This window comes from Crocodylus siamensis, chromosome 5 (genome assembly GCF_052110815.1).
Source record: "Crocodylus siamensis isolate JL-2025a chromosome 5, ASM5211081v1, whole genome shotgun sequence".
Classification (NCBI taxonomy): domain Eukaryota; kingdom Metazoa; phylum Chordata; order Crocodylia; family Crocodylidae; genus Crocodylus; species Crocodylus siamensis.
This window is the reverse complement of record NC_143399.1, coordinates 28,849,610-28,870,787: the sequence shown is the minus strand read 5'-3', so window position 1 is coordinate 28,870,787 and position 21,178 is coordinate 28,849,610. Positions and strand designations below refer to the sequence as shown.

General features: G+C 44.0%; 1 protein-coding gene across 1 annotated transcript in view; it reads left to right on the top strand.

The window, feature by feature from the left end:
- Positions 1-19,518, top strand: part of ODF2L (outer dense fiber of sperm tails 2 like) — a 61,371-nt gene extending 41,853 nt beyond the window's left edge. The window contains exons 13-17 of the mRNA XM_090048518.1: positions 1,840-1,941; positions 2,876-3,003; positions 3,084-3,246; positions 4,431-4,556; positions 16,604-19,518. Coding sequence (XP_089904644.1) covers positions 1,840-1,941; positions 2,876-3,003; positions 3,084-3,246; positions 4,431-4,556; positions 16,604-16,732 — 648 coding nt within the window. The 3' untranslated portion in view covers positions 16,733-19,518. The remainder of the gene's footprint in view (positions 1-1,839; positions 1,942-2,875; positions 3,004-3,083; positions 3,247-4,430; positions 4,557-16,603) is intronic.
- Positions 19,519-21,178: the final 1,660 nt, after the last annotated feature.

The following is a 21,178-nucleotide window of genomic DNA, read 5'->3' as shown; positions in this document are numbered from 1 at the left end:
CACCTAACTGACCTAATCTCTTCAGAAGACAGAGTGGTCTGGTACAGAAGATAAAGAGTGCACACGTTGTGGTTACTAGATGGTGCATGGAAGTCTTGGGGCCATATGAGCATTGTTGTGAAGTCATAGTTTGTTTGCCTTCAAAAATAAATAAATTTTGTTGGCCACCTAGTCAGTATTGGATGCTTAAATCTGTAGAAGAGCAAAGTGCATTGCTTGCAATAGGGAGCAATCTCCAAAGGACTCATTCAGTTTGTGGTCTACTATATACCTCTGTCCTCCCCTGCTCCCCAGTCCTTTTTCTGTAGTACTGATTTCTGCCCAGGCATTCCCAGTTATGTGTTTTGCAGTGAGCAAGGGAGAAGAATGAGTAAGGCTGAACAGATGCTTCAGCTGTCCTGGGACTGTCTTGGGGTTTGGCCTGTATCAAAACAGGAGTGGCACAGTCATTTACAAGCATAGCCCTTTTAAGCTGCATTGCTGCTAATTCACCAGGAGGTGGCCAGCAAGAGCACACAGCTTAACAGGCTTGTCCCTGGAATGAACTGCAATAACTGCACAGACAACAACAGGGTGCCCAGGGAAAAATGCATTTTAGGGCAGTGCAAAATTTCGCTGGGTGTTTTGTTTTGAAGCTGTTTTGAAGCATTTCGAGCTTGAAACAGTAAAATCAAAATGAAACAAAAGCCTTCAAAACAGCTTCAAAACAAAACAAGGGCACTTGAAACATTTCAAAAGTTTTGAAACATTTTGAGTTTCAAAGCCAAACTTACTTGGCTTCAGCACTGGTCCCAGCCGGCAGCAGCAGCTTCCTGTCATCCAGCACAGATCCCGGGGCCACACCCCTCCCCTCCCCCAAGAGGATTCTGACACATCCCCCAGCCTTCCCGGGGGTATGGGCCCCCAGATCTGCGTGTCGAATGACAGGATGCTGTCGCTGCCGGCTGGGGCCAGCGGCAGCACCAATCTTCCTGGTGCTGGCACTGGTCCCAGCTGGCAGCAGAAGCCTACTGTGATCCATCAGGCAGATCAGGGGCCCACCCACACACCCAGCTGAGGCCAGTGGCAGCACCAATCTTCCCGGCACTGGGTGCAGGCTGCACCCACCACAGGTCCCAGGAGGCAGCAGCAGCGTCCTACGATCTGGCAGGCAGATTGGGGGCTCACACCCCGGGAGGAGTCCAGCAGAGCCCCGCAGCCCTCCCAGGGGTACAGACCCCGGATCTGCCTCCTGGATGACAGGAGGCTGCCACTGCTAGCAAATGACAGGTTTGTTTGTCAACAACTTGAGGTGCAGTTTTGCAGAAACCTCTGTATCTATGTCTTTGAAACTTGGCAGGCTTCATGCCCTTAGAATGGGCTACCATCCTTGCAAGTTTCATCCAAATCAGGCAAGAAGTAACAAAGTTATAGGCAGTTTTGTGCTTTCCCATTATAGCCTATGGGCAAAACATTGAAACAGTAAAACAGTTTTGATGCAACAAAACAGAACAGTGCTTTCAAAACTAAACGAAACTCAAAACAAAACACTGTCCCATCAAAACAGAAGTCAAAGCAGAACAGTGCTGTTTCACACAGCCCTAGTACATTTCATCTGGCATCCTTCAGAGGGACTTGAAGTGGGAGAGAACACTTGTAGGTCTGTGTGATCCCAGGACAAATGTGATGTCTGTTCATACGCTGAGTGAATGCAGGTAGTAACGAAGTGTGATAGAAAAACAAAGATCCAATTTAGAAATTAAAGGGGGGTTTTTTTGCTGCCAGACATGCATGCTTCCAGTTTTAAGGGAGTGGATGAAATACTACTTGCATATATATGTAAAATATGTTGTATCATAGGTACAAAAACTACAAATGGAAGCAGAAGGCCTGAAAACTAGATACAAAACAGCTTTAAATGAAAACAAAATAACAGAAGCAAAATATTTACAAATAGATAAGGTAAGTATTCTGTTTATGATAAATAGTTTGTCACTTTTTCACAGTATTCTGCAAAATAGGATTATGTATCACTTGCTAGGAGTTGCAGTATGTTGCCTTTTTTCCCTTCTTGTTTTGTAAGTAAAAAATTGCACCAAAAGACACCAAAATGTGTTAAATACTTTTCTAACAACTTATATATATGTAATTGCTGTGGTCTTCACAAGCATATTTTTCAAGTGCAAATGAGTTGTTCCCAGGCCAGTGGCCAGGGGAGTGGGTGCACATTAGAATTTGACAACCCATCAAAGAGTGTTCAGAAGTGACTCTTCTTCCTTTTCTTGCTTTAAAATAGCAATGACCTAGGTTACCCTCCCAGAAAAGAGAATTCTTCCATTGTGGCTAAGCATGTTCCCAGCTACGCAGATGCTAGGGCTGTTCTGCATCAGTCTCTGGAATACACTGGAGGCTATCTGCACAGATGTATGGCCAGTTTATTTTGTTTTAGTACTGACTGCCTAATGAGGCTCAGGGTTCAGTGGGCAACAGTTTGACTTTCTTCCTTTTTTTTCCCTCTAGCATATCTTTCTGCAAAATTAATTATTTTTTTATATCAATGCTTCACTGCTTTTCTGAAATCTGTCAGCCAGCTCTTCTGAAGTGTTCCTTGGAGATGTAACTAGGATGTTTTTTGTCCTGGGCAGCAGTGGTGGCCTCAGCAGCTGCCATTCTTGTGCCTCTTGTAAGTCTGTACCTTGGGCTAGTGACCTACTTGCCCACCTGTAGTTATGCTACTAGTGCTGCTGCACAATAATGCCATAATAAATCTTCACTTACAGTTTTAGTCTGCTGCTTTAGTTGTATTATACTTCTTTAAAATGTAAGCCAGCTCTTGCTTTGATGGTATAGTTTCATTTGATTTTAACAGTAAATTTATTTGGCTTACAATGTCCAGACTCCAGCTCCATTTCATAGGGTGGAATTATCATCTTCACAGATGGAAGACAGTAACAGTTCCTTGAGAGGTCATTCTTTACAAGAGGAAAATTTGAATATTCAGAAGAAATATGAAGATCTTAAAAGGTAAAATCTGGTAACTGACTACTTCTCATTTTTACATTTTTCTTGTCGTAATCTCATATATGTATTTCTCTTGCATAAAGACAATTAGAAAAAATGGAATTACAGAATGAAGTGCTTGCACATCAGCTAGCAAACCAAGAAAAGAGTCTTCAGCATAATGAATTGCAGCTTAAAGAGAAATTTACAGAATATGGTGCTTTAACAAGACAGCTGGAGGCTGCTTTGGAAGAAGGGAGAAAAATGGTAAAAACACTGTAATGTATTTCTAAATTTGATTGCCATTTCCCCAGTTTGAAATTAAAAACAAAAAAACCCCCAAAAGCTAAGGGATTCAAGTACGTGTGAAAACTAGACCAGAGATGAGCAGAATATTATTTATATAAGGGCTAATGTGAGAGAACTTTAGTGAGACAGATTTTTGCCCAAGTAAATATGAATTTCAGGATTCAGCTCCTTGGGTGAAATTCTGGTGCTATTGAAGTCAATGGCAGAACTTTGCCGACTTTATTGAAACTGGGAATTTATCTTTATGCAAAGGAATGCTTTTCTTCAAACCACATAAAGGGCTTCAGCCATCCAGTGTTTAAATCTGCAGAAGTGAGAGATTCTGATCAAAAGCTTCATCTTGCCAATTTTCATTTTCTTTTCATTTTAGAATAGGCAGGCCACAAGGACTTTGATGCTGAAGCTTTACTGATTTCTACACTCCAGATTTATAACTCCTTGCATAATCATATGCAGAAAGGATACACTACAAGCAGTAAACCAAAAAGCCTAAGAGGTGTAGGAACTTATGTCACAAGAAATTTTATTTTGTAACAATCAGAAAATACATCTGAAAATATAACTGGAAAGGTCAAAATTGTTCTTAAGTTTACCAGCCTTTTGAGTTGGCGCGATGAAGACGTAACAGGTTTTATAGCCAACAGAACATAGGAAGTGATGTAACTATCACGTCTGGCAGCCTTTGACTTCCCAGACTGAATAACCAGACTCATATACAGCTGGGCAGAATAGGGATAGCTTTTGGCAATAATAAAATATCTGTGCAAGTTTGTTATTTTTTGTCCTCTGCATTCTAATAATAGTGACACGCTGATTTTTTTTCCTCAAAAAAAAAAAAAAAAAAAAGTTTATTTCAGATCACATTTACTTTTTTTCTTTCTATTGACCCTACTTTATTTCCATATACTGCAACTTCATTTTCCAACAGAATGTTTCCCAGGTGTACTCAGGTACAATAAAGTACTAATTGGCAGGGGCTAGACAAAAGATTATAACAGGATTACAAATTATAAATTTATTAACAGATTATAAATATTAAAGAGATCTAGCAATGATGATCTAGTTTTCTAAAAGTTTGTTTATTGAGGGATTTAATTGGAGGCCTAGATATAGCAGTATAGCTTCTGTCTTTATAATTACAGGTGTCTGAAGAAATGGAAAAAATGTCATCCAAGGAACAAACTCTTCAGACAAAAATACTAGATCTTGAAACTGAATTGAGAGAGAGGCAGGAGGAGCATAAGCAACTGGTCTGCAAAGTAAACCATGTGAGTATATAACCCTTTATGGACACTTATGTTTTCATAGACATTCGGGCTGAAAGGGGCTCTCAGCCTCTCGTCATAAGGTCTGTTATCCTGACCTCTGATCATGCACGTGGCTCTCCTCTGCACTCTCTCAAGTTTCTCCACATCCTTTTTGAATTGTGGAGCCCAAAACTGGACGCAGTACTCCAGCTGCGTCCTCACCAAGGCTGCAGAAAATGGGAGAATGGCATCCCGGGATTTGCTTGAGAAGCCAGCATTTTGCTCGCTTTACTAGCTGCAGCATCACATTGAAGGCTCCATACTTTTGTAGGTCTTCCTTTTAAGATGTAGGAGATCCACTAGTTCCATGGAGAGCCAAGGGGCCTGCTGTGCCCTTTTGCTGCCTTTCCTCTGAGACAGGATAGACTTTGCTTGCACATCCAGGATCGCTTCCTTGAGGAGCAACCACTTGTCCTAAACTCCCCTCCTCTTTGGGTTGTGGCCCTTTAGGGCCTCACTGACAAGCCTCCTGAGCTTGTCAAAGTCAGCTTTCCTGAAGCTGAGGACTTCTGTATTACTGACTGACTTGCCAGCTTTACAGTGGATGGTGAAGGTGATCAGCTCGTGGTCACTGTCACCCAGCTTTCCTCCAATCATTAGGTTGCTGATTAGATCATCCCCGGTTGCTAGTACCAGGTCAAGCAGCCCTTTACCTCTTGTCAGCCCATAGACTTCCTTCGTCAGATAGAGGTCATCCACGCACAAGGGAAATCTTTGCAACCACTCAGATTTGGCTGAGCGTTCGTCCCACAAGATGTCTGGGTAGTTAGTCTCCCATGACAACTATACACCGGGAGCGCATGGCCTCAGCCAATTCCCTGGCAAACTCCCGGTCAAGGTCTTGACCCTGGATAGGGGGTCTGTAGTAGACTCCTACCATAGGATCCCCTGTGCCATGTTCCACACGGAAGCCCACCATGGGTGCCAATGTTGGCTTTCAGGGACGCGTAGCTTTCCTTGACATAGAGAGCTACGCCCCTGCCCCTTTTGTCCACTCGATCCCTCCTGTACAGGGTGTAGCCATCTATACCTGTGGCCCAGTCATGGGTGGAGTCTCACCAGGTTTCCGTTATCCCTGTGGCATCATAGTTATTTGCATTTAGTAGCAGGACAAGTTTCTCCTGTTTGTTCCTCAAGCTCCTGGCATTTGTGTATAGGTATGCAAGTGTCCCCTTGGGGGCCCTTACCTTGCCTACAGTTCATTCCAGGGCTGGGGCAGGGGTGGGCTCCCTTAAGTGCCTTGACCTGCTGGCTTTGCAAGTGTTGCTTAGCAGGCCAGCAGTGGCCCTTCCCCCAGTGGGCTTAGTTTAAAGCCCGGTGGAGCAGGTCAGCCAGTCTAGCTGAGAAGAGCCTCCTCCCCAGAGGAGAGAGGTGGAAGCTGTCCCTTCCCAGAAGCTCACTGCCTCTCTCACCAAAGAGTGGGCTGTGGTCATGGAAGCCAAAGCCTTCCTGATGACACCAGTGCCTCAGTCTTTGGTTAACTACCTTTGGTTATCATAAATTATTTAACTATTTTCATTGCTTATGGACACTGAAACATTTTAAGCAAAGTAGTACATTCCTAATTAATATTTCTTATTGAATTGCCATGTACTTTGAGAGAACATACTAAATCATAATTTCATAGATTTCATAGACATTAAGGCTGGAAGGGACCTCAAAAGAACAAGTCCAGCCCCCTGCCTGAGGGGCAGGAAGTCAGCTGGGGTCATAGAATACCAGCAAGATAAGCATCCAAATGATTTAGTTAACATAAATTAAACTATGAGGAGAGACTGAGGAACCTAGATCTCTTCAGCCTTCGCAAGAGAAGGCTGAGAGGTCATCTTGTGGATGCCTATAAATTCATCAGGGGAGGGCAGCAGGGAATAGGAGATGCTCTAGTTACTAGCCCTCCCCCCTGGAGTAATTAGGAACAATGGCCACAAATTGATGGAGAGCAGATTTAGTTTGGACATTACAAAGAACTTCTTCACAGTAAGCGTGGCCAGAATCTGGAATGGGTTCCAAGGGAGGTGGTGCTCTCCCCTACCTTGGAGGGCTTCAAGAGGAGACTGGAAAAGCACCTAGCTGGGGTCATCTGACCCCAGCGCTCTTTCCTTCCCAGGGCATGGGATTGGACTTGATGATCTACTGAGGTCCCTTCAGACCCTAACATCTATGAATCTATTAGAAAGAGAACGTAATTTGTGTACAGAATTACAAAAAGCTTTGAGGAAAGACCTCCAGAACGCCTAGTGCATTATTCTGTAATGGTGCAGCCTATTCTACTGGGCTTAAATACTGAACTTAAATTGGAGCTGAAAAAGGTATTTATTAGCAGGCTCTTCTTTTTTCTGACAATAAAAGTCCATAATCACTTGGTCATATGGATAAATATTTTTCTGAGTTGTTAAAAAGGATCCTATTCTACCAGGAATTTATACAGAAACTTTTCATCTTGGGTGCCTAAAATTAGGTGCCCATAGTGTGAAAGGGGAAGAGACAGCCCACCCTGACTCTCCCCATCACTTACAACAGGAGAACAGATGAGGGGCAGCTGTGGCTGGACACTGGGTTGGCAGGCTCAGGCATGATATTTTCAGAGCAGCCTGAGCCTGTGAATCAATGGGGAGCGAGGGCGGGGCCTGAGAGAGGAACGGGCCTGTGAAAAGAAGGCCGGGATAGCAGCTGGGGGGTGCGCAGAGGAGAGTGAGGCGGGGGAATGCTGCAGGATGCTGCTGGGGAGAGTGTGCCATGTGCCAAGGGAGTGGCACACCCTCATGTAACCCCAGGAGGAGAACTGGGAAAAACTGCCAAGCATGGCAAAGAAAAGGGAGCGGCATACCCACTGCAACCCCAGGAGAAGGATCTGGAAAAGCCACTGAGCATGGCGAGGAAGAGGCAGTGGCATGCCCCAGAGAAACCCTGAGAGAAGGACAGGGGAGCACCACCAAGTGTGATAAGGAAGATGCATGCGACACTGAGGGCATGGGGAGTAGGCCATGTATGGCAGAGGCACCAAATTGGTGGTGAGCCCCTGAGGAGGGGCAGAAGCCTGGGACTGAGATGGGGGTGGAGGGGTTGGTGGCGTGAGGCCTATGGGGCTATGGTACCTGGGCCTGAGCAAGACAATGAGCTGAGCGAGGTCACCGAGGCAAGTGGCTGGAGCAGCACAGACAGACCCAGCCTCAGGTCAGACAGGGGCAATATGCATTGGCAACCCATAGGGGTGCATGTGGGAACACATGCACCCCCTGAGATTGGTGGTGCACCCCCTGACAGAAGTGCTGACAGAAGCATCTGCAGGTGGTCACCATTTGCTACCCCACCTCCCCTCACCGCCACCACCACAGACGGTGTCTGTGGGTGGTCCCCAGTTCCTGCTGGCTGCTGCTGCTGCCTGCGGCATCTGTGGGTGGTCGCTAGCCCCTCTCCCTCAGCTGCCTGAGGGAGCTTACCACCGCCGCACCCCCCAGCCTCTGGGGGCATGCGTCGTTCATGCCAATGTGGAAAGGGGTGACAGCTGTGAGAGGCATGGCAATGAGCTGCTGAGCCTGCAAGGCACAGCTCTTAAAGGGAGAGGCACAAGACACCCAGTCCATGGGCCTACGGACCTGGGAGGCAAGAGCCAGGGGCCTACCACCAGATGTCGATTGTTTTCTGTCAATATATTTCTGAGTTTTCCTATTACCTCGAGACTGAGGTGAGTTTATTTGTAGAGGCCACAGTCCACAGACAAAGGATGACCTACAAGGAACTGACACCGGGGAGGTCTCTGCCCCACAGTGGCAAGACTTTACAGATGCGAAGCTATTATCTATAAGTGAGACCTCAGGATACCAAGGTCCGTCTTGGCCATGGATATGATAAGGGTGAAGTAAAGGGGAGGTTGGAGCCCCACGAAGAAATTAAGACATGGGGTCCCACAAACCCCCTGCAAGGATCTCTCCCCCAAGAAGAGGAACATCAAGTCGTGGCAGGCACACAGGACCAGCAACCAGAGCGTACAGGTGTTCACTGCCTACCCTGACCAAGGAGCTTACCTTTGGTAAGTGTCCCACACTACACCGAAAGGGGGAGGCAGGACTGAAGTGGCACATTCACAGACCGGAGCAATGCACTTACGGACCACTACTCCTTAGAGGGAACATGGTTATGTACTCTTCCACTTAAGAATAAATAGTTTAGGCATCAGCAAGAGTGGTGGCAGACACTGGGCTCCTACAGATGTGTGGAAATACAGCACACGTGGAAATCCAGCATGTTGGAGCAGATTAATCAAGTCTGTTGGAGCACGGAAATTGATGCGCTCTGGCAGTGTTCTGCATTACTGTGCTAAAAAAAGATGAGTTTCAGTTCAAAGTGCCCCACCATCTATTTTTTCAGTGCAGGGCTAATACACATGATGTGTGGGTGCTTTTAATTAGCACAGCTTACTAATTAAGGCACTCAATGCCATGTCCCAAGGCACATGTAAAAATGCCCTCTGTCCACAATGCATAAAAAAGACAAATATTACCTAGATAAAGACTTCTGATTCCACCTGTGTCAGTTCACCAGCCTCCATCGCATCCAAGCAAGAAATGTGATAGTTTGCTTGACAGCAGAACACATCCCTCTAAACTTTATCATACTCCCTCTACATGCGTTCAGTTTGTTTCATTTTTGTGGGTTCTGTAACATCTTAATTATACATCTCTGGTTGCTAGAAACAGTTAAGATTAGTTGTGCCATCTGTTAAGTTATGAAATGGGATTCAGGACTAGTCAAAGGATTGACATGACAACCTGTTTGATAAAAGACAGAAAGGCTTTATTTACTACAACTGGTCACTGTTAAATGAGCCTACAGCAAAGCCAAGTCCAATATATTTAGCTGTAAAAGTGATGATAGTATCTCACCAATACAGGCAAAGAGGTGGTCTCAGTCTTGTCTACTTCTCAAGGCATGGTTCTGTTCACCAGAAGATCAGCTGGGCGCAGTAGAAGTTCTTGTGTTGAGCCATTTTTCACTCTTGAAGCATGCTCTATTACCTCGCTCATTCCTTTTTTATACCCTTTAGCACTCAGCATCTTCAAAGCATTCTTGCAGTTGTGTAAGTCAAGAGGGAAACCTAAGCAATGATTAATATGAAAATCCTGTTAATCAAACTGTTCATTACTAGTTATCAGAAAAGTTATTCAATCAAAATTGGGACTTTCTCAGTCATAGGAGGTTATCAATTTCTAATGAGTTGGAACATACCAAGAAATTGGTTAACAACTGGGAAAACACAAAGGTTTTGAGTTGTTCTTGGAAGATCAAGGGAACCACTGAGGCAAAAGTAAAGTAAATCAGGAGGAAACACCTATCAAAATCTATATGGAGAATGTCTCTTCCTGCACATAAACATGAGTTAATTGCAAAGAAATATTTACTAGAATAATTAATCAGGGATAGACATTTCACACAGTAACATACCAGGCACATAGGAGCCTGTTTAAAATCATCATAGGTATAGTAAGATATGTTGGAAGTGATGTCTCATTATTTCTTTTCAGAAGGTCCAGCCACAAACTTACATGCTCTTGCACTATGCGGTTGTCATCAATATTCTGTATTTTAACTTGTGAGTAGGCCCAGCCTGGCTTAAGCTTCACAGATCAGCTCTAACCACTCTCACACTCCCTTTCCTATGGGAGTATGCTACACTTTTTGTTATTGGAGCAGTGGAAAGAAGTTTGCCATCAACAAAGGGGAAAGATTTGGTTTCATTCTTTCCTGACTCTGAAGAAGAAAGTCATTCTTGTCTTGAGGTAGCTACAGCATTCATATGCAAGCTTATGTTCAATGTGGTGATCCCTGCCGGTATAATCTTATCCCTTGATTTAAATGCTTGGCTCATTTGTGGGGAATGAGACAAGTAGCAGACTCTGCTGTGTTCAGAGAAATCAATACTGACTTCAACAGAAAAATAGTATCTGTAGGACCGATTTTGGACTTGACATTCTTATCTGCCACCAGAGAGACTCCAAAGTGTACCAGACTTTTGTCCCTACCTGCAGTCCACTCTAAGACATCAATGACTACTTGCATCTGTCTGGTAGGCCACATGCTTTATTGCACCTACAGGACTTGCACCAGACTTTATTTTCATTTCTTGCAAGGGCAACTAGTCTGTATATCAGCTAAACAAACATCTTCTGGAGAAGCTAGTACACCTTTCCCTATAGCTGCCCTTGTCATCATTAAAGTGGTATGGGATGGACCCAATGATAGTCTGTGAAGGAGTACTGCTCTCCATTATATTCCGTCAAAGAAGCTAGCAATAATAGGATGAGAGATCCATTTGGACAACCTGCAAACGTGCATACAAACTGTTCAAGTGGTAAGTTTCCTGTAAAATGTTCCAGTGCCAAGAGTCATTCTTCACAGTATTGCTTTATTCTTATGCATCTAAGAATTATGACAGCCAGGGGGAGCAAGATCCACTGTGATATGTCAGCAGGCTTTGGAACTTTTTGTCCTCATCATGACATAACTCTAAAGGTCTCTCATTATCCAGAGTTTCAGAATATCCTGGCAAAATATTCTCAGCAGACAGTTTTTTTTTAATGACTTAGTGGCCCATAAACAGCAGAACTCAAAACATATTTCTCAAGTTGGGTTACTCCGCCATAAACTTCATAAGCCCCAAAGAAAAGAAAATATTTATCATAATTGCTATACCAGAGAAGGTTAGAGTTGGTCCTTTTTAGACACTTCTCATTTTGTGGTCTTTAGACATCCTATGTGCATACCTTCCAATTTCAATAATCCCCAGTGTTTTTAGGCCTAAGGAATGAACACAAGAACACGTCATAGTGATGGAAACAAGGACAAGGTTTATTGTACATCAGCTGTTCTGATATTCTATAGTGGCCAGATTCTTGGACCATATGAGGATTTATCTCCTAGTTGGAGAGACTGTTCTCTGGAATCTAAATAGTATTTCTTGTTACCAATTGGCCCTTTCTATACACAATCCCTGTTTCACTGCCTTATAAAACAGCAGTCTCAGTGGCAAGGGCTGACCATGAAGTCTAGTGTTGGAGATGCATGTTCTCTACAGAGATGACCCTGTACTATTTAGAAGCTAAATGATAGCTTAGTACCCCATCTTACTGGAATAAATTCATGGAACCCTCACGAATGCAAAAAAAACCCCAAAACTGTTGCTTCCCAACCCAGAAGAAAGATCTGCCATTGGAGGAGGACTGTAGATGTGAATATGCAAGAAAGCTAAGAGTCATCTTTACTGCTTCTTCCAATAGGATGTTAGGGAAGTTCTGGTTTACTAACTTATTCCCAATTTTTCACTGTTCTCTCCCTCCTAACATTTTGATTTTGGGTAGAAAGTTCTTGTCACTTTTTAAATTCTTTTTTCACATTATGAAAGAAGCCTATATATCTGTTCATATTTAAAATATGTATATTTTTATGGTCTGTCTGGGCCTGATCATGCTTCTATTGAAACTCAGTTTAATGGAGAAAGGAAAAGGTTTGAAGAGTGGGGCTTCATTAGAGCTTGCTTAGCTTTCTGGGGAAAAACCTCAGTCAAATAATTAGAGACTTCCTATTGCATTCTGAATTATTTCAAATACCACACCTGGTGCTGAAACAAAAAAGAGAGGATCTGAGAGAATTGCTATTTTCAGATGCTAATAAGAACTAGAAATCATTTGTCTTTGGTTTCAGCAAAATCTCTCTGATCTCTCCATTTCAAAGCTAAGGCTAAGTTTTTTTTTCTAATGGTTTCCATTCTAGGCTGACAGTTTGAAAATAAAGAGAATTACATGCATCTGAAAGAAGAGTTATTGTGAGCTAACTCAGAACACATACATTGTTCACCTTCAGTTTCATAACACATTTTCATGAAGAGTGGTTGCTCCTCAAGGGAGTGATCCTCAATGCACAAGCCAAGTCTATTCCATCTCGAAGGAAAGGCAGCAAGAGGGAACAGCAGCCCCCCTAGCTCTTCAGGGATCTAGCAGACCTCGTAAGGCTAAAAAGAAAAGCCTACAAAGGATGGAGGACAGAATTAATCTCCAAGGACGATTATGCTGCACTGGTCCAGTCCTGCAGGAGCAAACCAGGAAAGCCAAGGCTGCAATTGAACTCCAACCAGCTTCGAGCATCAAGGACAATAAAAAGTCCTTTTTCAGATATGTGGGGAGCTGGAGGAAAAGCAAGGGCAATGTTGGACCCCTGCTAAACCAGATGGGACAAGTGACACTCAGGAAAAAGCCAACCTATTAAATGGGTACTTTGCGTCAGTCTTTCATCAGTCCCATGGGATGCCCATGCCCACTACAGGACAGGGAGGTCCAGGTGAGGGAGATCCCCTGCCCTCCATAAATGCTGACCTCATGAAGGAACATCTTGAGAAGCTGGATACCTTCAAGACAGCCAGCCCTGACAATCTATACCCCAGGGTACTCAAGGAGCTGGCAAGCGTCATAGCCCAGACCCTGGCATGGATCTTTAAAAACTCCTGGCGCTCTGGTGTAGTGCCCAAAGACTGGAAGAAGGCCAATGTGGTGCCTATCTTCAAGAAAGGGAGGAAAGTGGATCCGGCTAACTATAGGCTTATTATCCTGACTTCTATCCTGGGGAAGATCTTAGAAAAGTTTATTAAAGAGGCCATCCTTAATGGACTGGCAGATGCCAACATCCTGAGGGACAGCCAGCACGGGTTTGTTGTGGGTAGGTCTTGCTTGACCAATCTCATTTCCTTCTACGACCAGGTGACCTATCACCTGGACAAGGGAGAAGAGATTGGTGTCATATATCTTGACTTCAAAAAAGCCTTCAGTCTGGTATCCCATGATCACTTCTTGGCGAAACTGACCAACTGTGGCCTTGGGTTTACCACGATCCACTGGCTGGGAAATTGGCTCTGTGGTCGGACCCAGAGGGTTGTAATTGATGGCAGTCACTCGTCATAGTATCCTGTGACCAGTGGGGTCCCCCAGGGCTCTGTCCTTGGACCTATATTGTTCAACATCTTCATTAATGATGCGGACATTGGAGTCAGGAGCAGACTGGCCAAGTTCACCGATGATACCAAACTTTGGGGCAAAGCATCCACGCCCGAAGACAGGAGGGCGATCCAGGGTGACCTAGACAGTCTCTGCAGATGGGCGGATGAGAACCTGATGGTGTTTAACACTGAAAAATGCAAGGTTTTCCACCTTGGGGAAAAAAAACCTGCAGCATCCTTATAGGCTCGGCACTGCTACGCTGGGTAGCACTATGGAAGAAAGAGACTTGGAGGTCATCATTGACCACAAGATGAACATGAGCCTGCAATGTGATGCTGTGGCTAGTAAAGTGACCAAAATGCTAGCCTGCATCCATAGATGCTTCTCAAGCAAATCCTGGGACATCCTTCTCCCCTTGTACTTGGCCTTGGTGAGGCCACAACTGGAGTACCGCATCCAGTTTTGGGCTCAACAATTTAGAAAGGATGTGGAGAAGCTTGAGAGAGTCCAGAGAAGAGCCACGCGCATGATCAGAGGTCAGGAAAACAGACCTTACGACAAGAGGCTGAGAGCCATGGGACTCTTTAGCCTGGAAAAGCGCAGGCTCAGGGGTGACCTGATGGCCACCTATAAGTTTATCAGGGGTGACTACCAGGATCTGGGTGAACGCTTGTTCACCAGAGCACCCCAAGGGATGATGAGATTGAACTGTCATAAACTACTGCGAGACCGTTTCAGGCTGGACGTAAGGAATAATTTCTTTACTGTCTGAGCCCCCAAGGTCTGGAACAGTCTGCCATCGGAGGTGGTTCAAGCACCTACATTGAACACCTTCAAGACTAAATTGGATGCTTATCTTGCTGGGATCCTATGACCCCATCTGACTTCCTGCCCTTTGGGCGGGGGAACTGGACTTGATGATCTCCTGAGGTCCCTTCCAGCCCTAACATCTGTGAAATCTATAAAATAAAATTGAGACTGACTTATGAAAAGAAAAACAAGAATTGTATTGTTTTCTTCTTGCTGGTATAATGATGCTGGAAACAGGATAGGGTTCAGAAAGTTTACCATCTTCAGTTGTTCATCAGGGATCCTGGTTTTCCTTGATAGAGAATTTGTGGGTTTTTTTAAAAAAAATTAAAACCCCAGAATCTGTGATTAAAACAAAAGGCCCCCCACAGCCCTGCTAGTGCCCCTTGTTCCCCCACCCCCACAGCCTCCTGGCCCTGCTCATGCCCCTGGCCCCCACAGGCTCCTGACCGTGCTGGTGCCCCTCACCCCACCCCAGCCCTGCCAGAGTGGGCCTCCAGCTGCCAGGGCTACAGGGCCAGGGACCCAGGTCCACAGCACCATGCTCTGGGAAGGAGGCTGTGGCTGCGACAGCAGAGCAGAGCCTGGCTGCCCCCGCTGCCTGCCTGCTGTGGATTCAGGCGAGGGAGGCTGGCTCTCCGCTGGGGTAGGTAAGGGTGGGGGCGGACACAGGCTCAGGTTCCCACCCTGCTGCCCTCCCCTGGGGCCTCTGCAGCCTAGTTATTCCCTGCCATGCCAGATTGTGCTCACTGGGCTGCAGAGGCCCCAGGATAGGGAAACAGGACAGGAGCCTGAGCCTGCAGTATGTACCCACCCCCACATCTTGCACAGGTTCCCCCTGCTCCCTGGGAGTGTATGCAGCTCCAGAAATCTGTCCCTGCCCCCGGGCAAGCTGCCCGTGGCCCTGTCCTGCTCCCTGCTGGAGCCCTGTAGCCATGCACTGTGGCCTCAGGCCCCAAGCCCCACACGCTGCCAAGTTGGGCAGCAGCCCCAGTTCCACACCATCCCTGCCCAACTCTCTTCAACTTCCCTCCCTACAGGGGCTCAATTTCCCATTCCCTCCCCCATACATACTTACCTACAGGTGCTGCTCTCCAGGCTGCCTGGGGTCATGTGCATCTTCATGCACATTGTGCCTCCTGCCTGACCACCCTTCTTCCTCTCTTTCCCTGCCCCTTACAGAGGGTTCGTTGCAAAAGTGCAGAATCTGTGGGCTTCTCCAGTAAAATGAGAAATCCATGTATGCCTCCAGTAAAAGTTAAAATCCATGGTTTACCCCATTTTTCCATGAGAAACAGAAAACCTGGATCCCTGTTCATCCGCTGCTGGAATTAAATCTAAAGATTATAATTGAATCTAACCTCTTTTTGAAAATTAATTTTTTTTTTACCGACTCAAACTTGAAATCATATTCTAACAAGTATAAAAGACAACCAAAAATGTCTGCATTCTTTATATGTGGCTTTATCAAGTAAGTACAGTAAAATGAATGTTATCCGGCATTCTGCTATCCAGAACACTCTACTAACCAGAATTTCTGGCTGGCCGGCTGCATGTGGTGGGGGAGGGAGCTCGCACGCAGTGGCCACTGCCACCACCTATCACCCTGGGAGATTGTTGCTCCATGTGCTGCTGCTGCTAGTCCCCACACCCTGCTCCACATTCAGCCACCGCTACTCTCCCCTTCTCCACCCTCCCCACTCCAAATCCATCCGGAAACCTGCGCTTCTCAGGTAACCGGTATTTTTAGATATCTGGCACCCTTCATTCCCTGCTTTTGCCGGATACCAAGGATTTTATTGTAATAGTGTTCTCAATCATACTTCATATTAAAATGTAAACTAAACTACAAAATTATACTATTTGGAGGTTAGTAACAGATGTTCTCACCAAAAAAAGAACACCAGAGTTTTGAGTTTAAAGTGGAATTAAGATGCTAGGAATCTTTTATGGTTTCAAAATTCAAACTGCTGTGTAGGACATCATAGTATTCCTGAGTTTCTTTAAGATTATAATTTGATTCTGACAAATTAATTCTGGTTTGTGAAATAAGACAAATAATGCAGAGATCTAATATTCTGGGGCTGTTCTGGCATTCTGTTCATTGTTTGTGTAGTTCTGATGGAGATTTTAGAAAATGACAGGTGGTTTAGAAATTTCAAGAACTAGTTCAACTGTACTATTAATTGACTTCATTTCTCTCTCTTTGTTTAGAGTCAGAAACATCATGAAGTGTGCTTGAAAGAGCTAGGGCACAGACTCCAGAAATCAGAAAACCACAACCAGAGTATCCAGAATTACATCAAGTTTTTGAAAACCTCATACATAACAATGTTTGGTTAAATTATTTCAATTAGATAGGGCCAAATCTTGCATGGTGCAAAGAGCCCTTGTCTTCAGTTAGAGCTAATGGAAATTGAAGCTACTTGGCACTTTGCAGGATTGAATACTGACATTAATTGCACATCGTCGTTGGATTGGACAGGGCTGGAGTACATGTTCTACCAACTCATTGCTGCTATGCACATACCTCCTATCAAAAAAATATCTTGTAACTGTTGTTAGAGTAATACTGGATGCGTTAAGGCTGTGCCAAAAAGTGGTCACATTAATTTTTGGGGATATAGCACACACAGACTGAGAGTTAGTGGGCAGTGGCACATTTTCACAATGGCAGGTTTCCTAGCTTTGTCCTGCACAGTGTAGTGTAGACATGACCTACAGCTTTTCTCAGGGAATTTCCATTCCAGGTTATACAGTATCAGACTTTACACTCATGCGCTACACTAGATGATCATGCATCAAACCGTGGCATTTGTAATAGGAAGAGAGAGTTAATATATTTACTTAAAAATTGTGAAAAGGAAAACTGAAAGGTCATTGAAAGATGCATGTTCCCGTTTACTGTACTTCCATTGCTGTAGCCATCTTACTGGATTAATTTTGTACTCTGACTACCCTGACAGTAATAGAAATCCTAGTCATAGCATTTTACAGAAGTAAAAAAAATAAATGAAAGAAATTTAAGATAACTATAGTATGGAAGCTCTAAATATTCTGTTTGCTTCCTTACAGTGGGCTGAGTTTGTGCCTTAATTTAACTATATGAATATTATAATTCATGTCAGTAGAATTATTCACGTTTCAGAGTAGTTCCATGCTTAAATACCTACCTAAATTGGGGCCAATTTAGAAAAGGTTCTGATATGGAAGCTGTTTGCTATAGCAATTGCATAAAACACTATTACAGAATTGTGATACAGTTTTTGGAAAATAATAGATTCAGATGTAATTAAACATCTCAATATACAATTCAAATTGCACATTAAATCCTGTGTGTCTTTTTTAGATAGAAATACAACTGAAATTAGTTTTGTTTTTTGGGGAAATTTTTTAATAATCTTTTTTCACTTATTTCAAAATACTAACTAATATTTTATGGTCTGTCCCTGTGGTATATCAGCAGGTTTGGGTGGGGGGTTTGCTTTGAAAGAAGGCATTCATCCCAACAAACTAATGTGATGTGGTATTATTCTACTGGTGTGCCCTTCTAAGTTTATCTTTGTGTTGTCATTGTCAGGGAAAATCTTACTATATTTACTTGCATACATCACACCCGCAACCAAGACACATAACATGTTTTGGGAGGGTAGAATATAGAGAGAAAGATTTTTTTCCAGAATCTTAAAGGCCACTTCATAGGATGTTGGGCTCACCATTGGCTAGGTAGTAGCTCAGCCAAAAGCTAATGCACTTTGGCAGCAGCTGGTAACAGAGTGAAACCTGCTGTTATGGAACTGCCAGGAGAGCGTGAGTGATGCTAAAGCAGGAATGGGCAAACTATGGCCTGGGGCTGGATATGAGATGCCAGTTGATTGCATGTGGCCCATAGCTGCCCTCCCAGTGTTCTGCATGAAGCCCCTCCCAGGCCAGCCCACACTGCACTGGCTGACAGCCCCAGCCAGCATGCGTAGCTTCTCAGTGGGAAGCTATACAGCAGCCTGGGTACTACTCTGCTCCCACCACCCACAGCAGCTCCTCCTCCTGCCCCTGCTGCAGTGCTCTGGCCAGCAGGTAGCACTGGAAGCAGTAGCAGTGGCCATGGGGATGTGCACAGGGCAGCCCACTCCCAGCCATGTGGAGGGAGGTGGAAGGTGCAGCTGGGCAGCTCCTGCATGCACGGAGCTCCAGCTTCCAAGTGGTTGGAAGGCAACCTGAAGCTGGGGCAGGAGCTGCCTGGCTGCAGCTCTCCTCCCGCCCACCTGGCTGGGTGTGTGCTGCCTGGAGCACATCCCCATGGCCACTGCTGCCACTTCCCAGCACTACCTGCTGCCCAAAGCAGTGCAGCAAGGGCAGGAGGAGAAGCTGCTGGCAGAAGAGGGAACTGAGCAGTATCTGGGCAGCTTCAGCTGCAGCACAAAACTTATTTTTTCAAATAAAATAAAAAAATAGTAGATATTTGATTTTTTTTAAATATAGTGTATACTTTAGTTTTTCTCTATAATTTGTTAAAATTATATCTTCTGAAAGATTTTGTGTGTGTGGCCCTTAACAGCTCACCAAAACTCGTCAAGTGGCAGCTGAATCTTAATTTGCCCACCCCTGTGCTAAGGCATGGGCTCTGCCCCTTCTATATGTGGCTGGAAACAGAGCAGAGCCCCCAACAGCTATTTTAGCAGCTACCCTATGTCTCCATTCCAGCAAGGAAATCAGTTTCCTTGTTTAAAATGTTCACCCAATTTAAAAGGTTATTTTTGTGGGGGGACAGATGCATGTGGTATGCAGGTAAATAGTCGTATTTAATTAGTTTTTCTCATCATGTCATTAACCCGGTGTTTTCTGCTACATTTTGGTTGTCTACATGTGCATTCAATTTTATTTATATTAGTTTAGTACTTTTTCCTCAAGAGTATGTCTAGCAATTATGAAAAATCGTAACATTTAAAAAAAAATCACGAATTCAGAAGCATCAAGAAATGCAAAAATAAAGCACTGATTCCAGCACAGGAATGGCTTTTGAAGGCCTATTACAGGACCAGTTAAACATTGTAGAGATCATTGTAGCAAACGTAAGGTTTTATAAGTGATTTAAGAAATAATATGTTCTAATAAATTGTTTTTATAATTTGCCCTTAATCTTTTTTTCTTTACCTTAATATAATAATCTATGAGATGTATCAGTATAATACATCTTTAATTGGACTGAGCTAACAGAATTAATATTGGAATGTGGAGTCTTTACCTCAAAATAGTATAAATATAATTATGCTTCAAGTATTGAAGGCTTACTGGTGCTTGCTAGGAAACTTGCAAAGCTTCCCTGAGAAGTAAGGTTAAAGTTGCTGGACTGGCAGATTATTAGTAGTAGTAGTAGTACACTGAACATTCTAAGTTTGTATGGCATCCCTGGAGTGCTAATCCTGTAAATTTCGTCATATGACTTCATATCTCTTGAAGTTAATGGAATTATTCTCATGTCAAGCATGTACAGGGTTGGGCCAGTGGGATTGTTTGGGGGTTTTCAGGGTAAATTTAAGTATATGCATAAATTCTTATAGGACTGAATTTAAGAGGTTTTTTTAAAAGCTATTTAGAAACTTAACTCCTAGTAGTGTAGTAGATTAGAGCAGGGACTGAACACCAAGTCACATTAGTAACAGATATTGCATTTATCTCCGGATAAACTGCCTTTCTATGTCCTGGGACAGAAATATCCCAGGATAGGCAAGTATACTTGTCAGCCCTTTTAATCAAGGTTTAGTGAGTGGCAGCATTGCCACCTCACAACAGTTTGTTTTTTTTAATGATGATTTCAAAGTTTCTACTGATTGACTTTTTTACTGACATATTTTGTAAAACATGTCAGTAAAATCATGTAAATGTAACTATTCTGCCAGACCAAGCAAACCATTGTTAAAAAAAAGTTTGATTACTGGTAAAAAATGAATAAAAATATTGGGTTGGTAACACTACTTCATGTAGCAGTGGTTGGACACCATGCTGCCCACTGCAGGAGTCCCCTACTCACCCCCACACCCTGGTACTCCTGACCAAGAGCTGGTCTAATTAAAGCACTGCAGCATCTCATGTATCAGTGTCCCCATTCAATGAGCTTTAAATTCAAGCACCCCAACTGCCATTTTTAAGCATGGGGGTGTTGATATACAAGATGCAGGAGGCTGCTGGAACACGGTAATTACCACTCAATTGAGTCTGCTCCGGTGCATGGTAATTAGGTGTTGGAGCAGTCTCCGCACTCGTGTATGGGCACCCATAAAGCAGTGAGACCTACCTTTTGGGGTGCTGGACCCCTGCTCAGACACCAGGTGGCACTGCTGTGCCCATCCATGCTTTAACAATACAACCAGCTTGTTTTCCGAGTATAGAGCTTCAGGAACTCAGTGCTTTTACAGGACTGATCTTGCGGAGCTCTTTTTCCTTCAAATGACATAATTTTTGTTACAGAATTTATTGACAGGCATTTTCAGCCTAGTTATTTATGGAGTGTCCATGAAATTCTTGACAGTTGGCCGCCCTGGTGAGTGGCTGTGCTTCTTTTCTGCCATTGATTCAATGATGCAATCTTGGGATTATTGTACAGACATACTTTGCAATATCCCAAGGTAAACTTCGGGAAACTTTTTTAGGATTTATCCTGGGACAGCAGACATGGACATCCATGTGATTGCACTTTGTTTGGGGATATTATGGTATATCCTGGAATAAATGTGATGTCTGTTTGCAGCCTGTGTCGCAACAAATAGGCAAAGGACTATTCTTAACCCTATG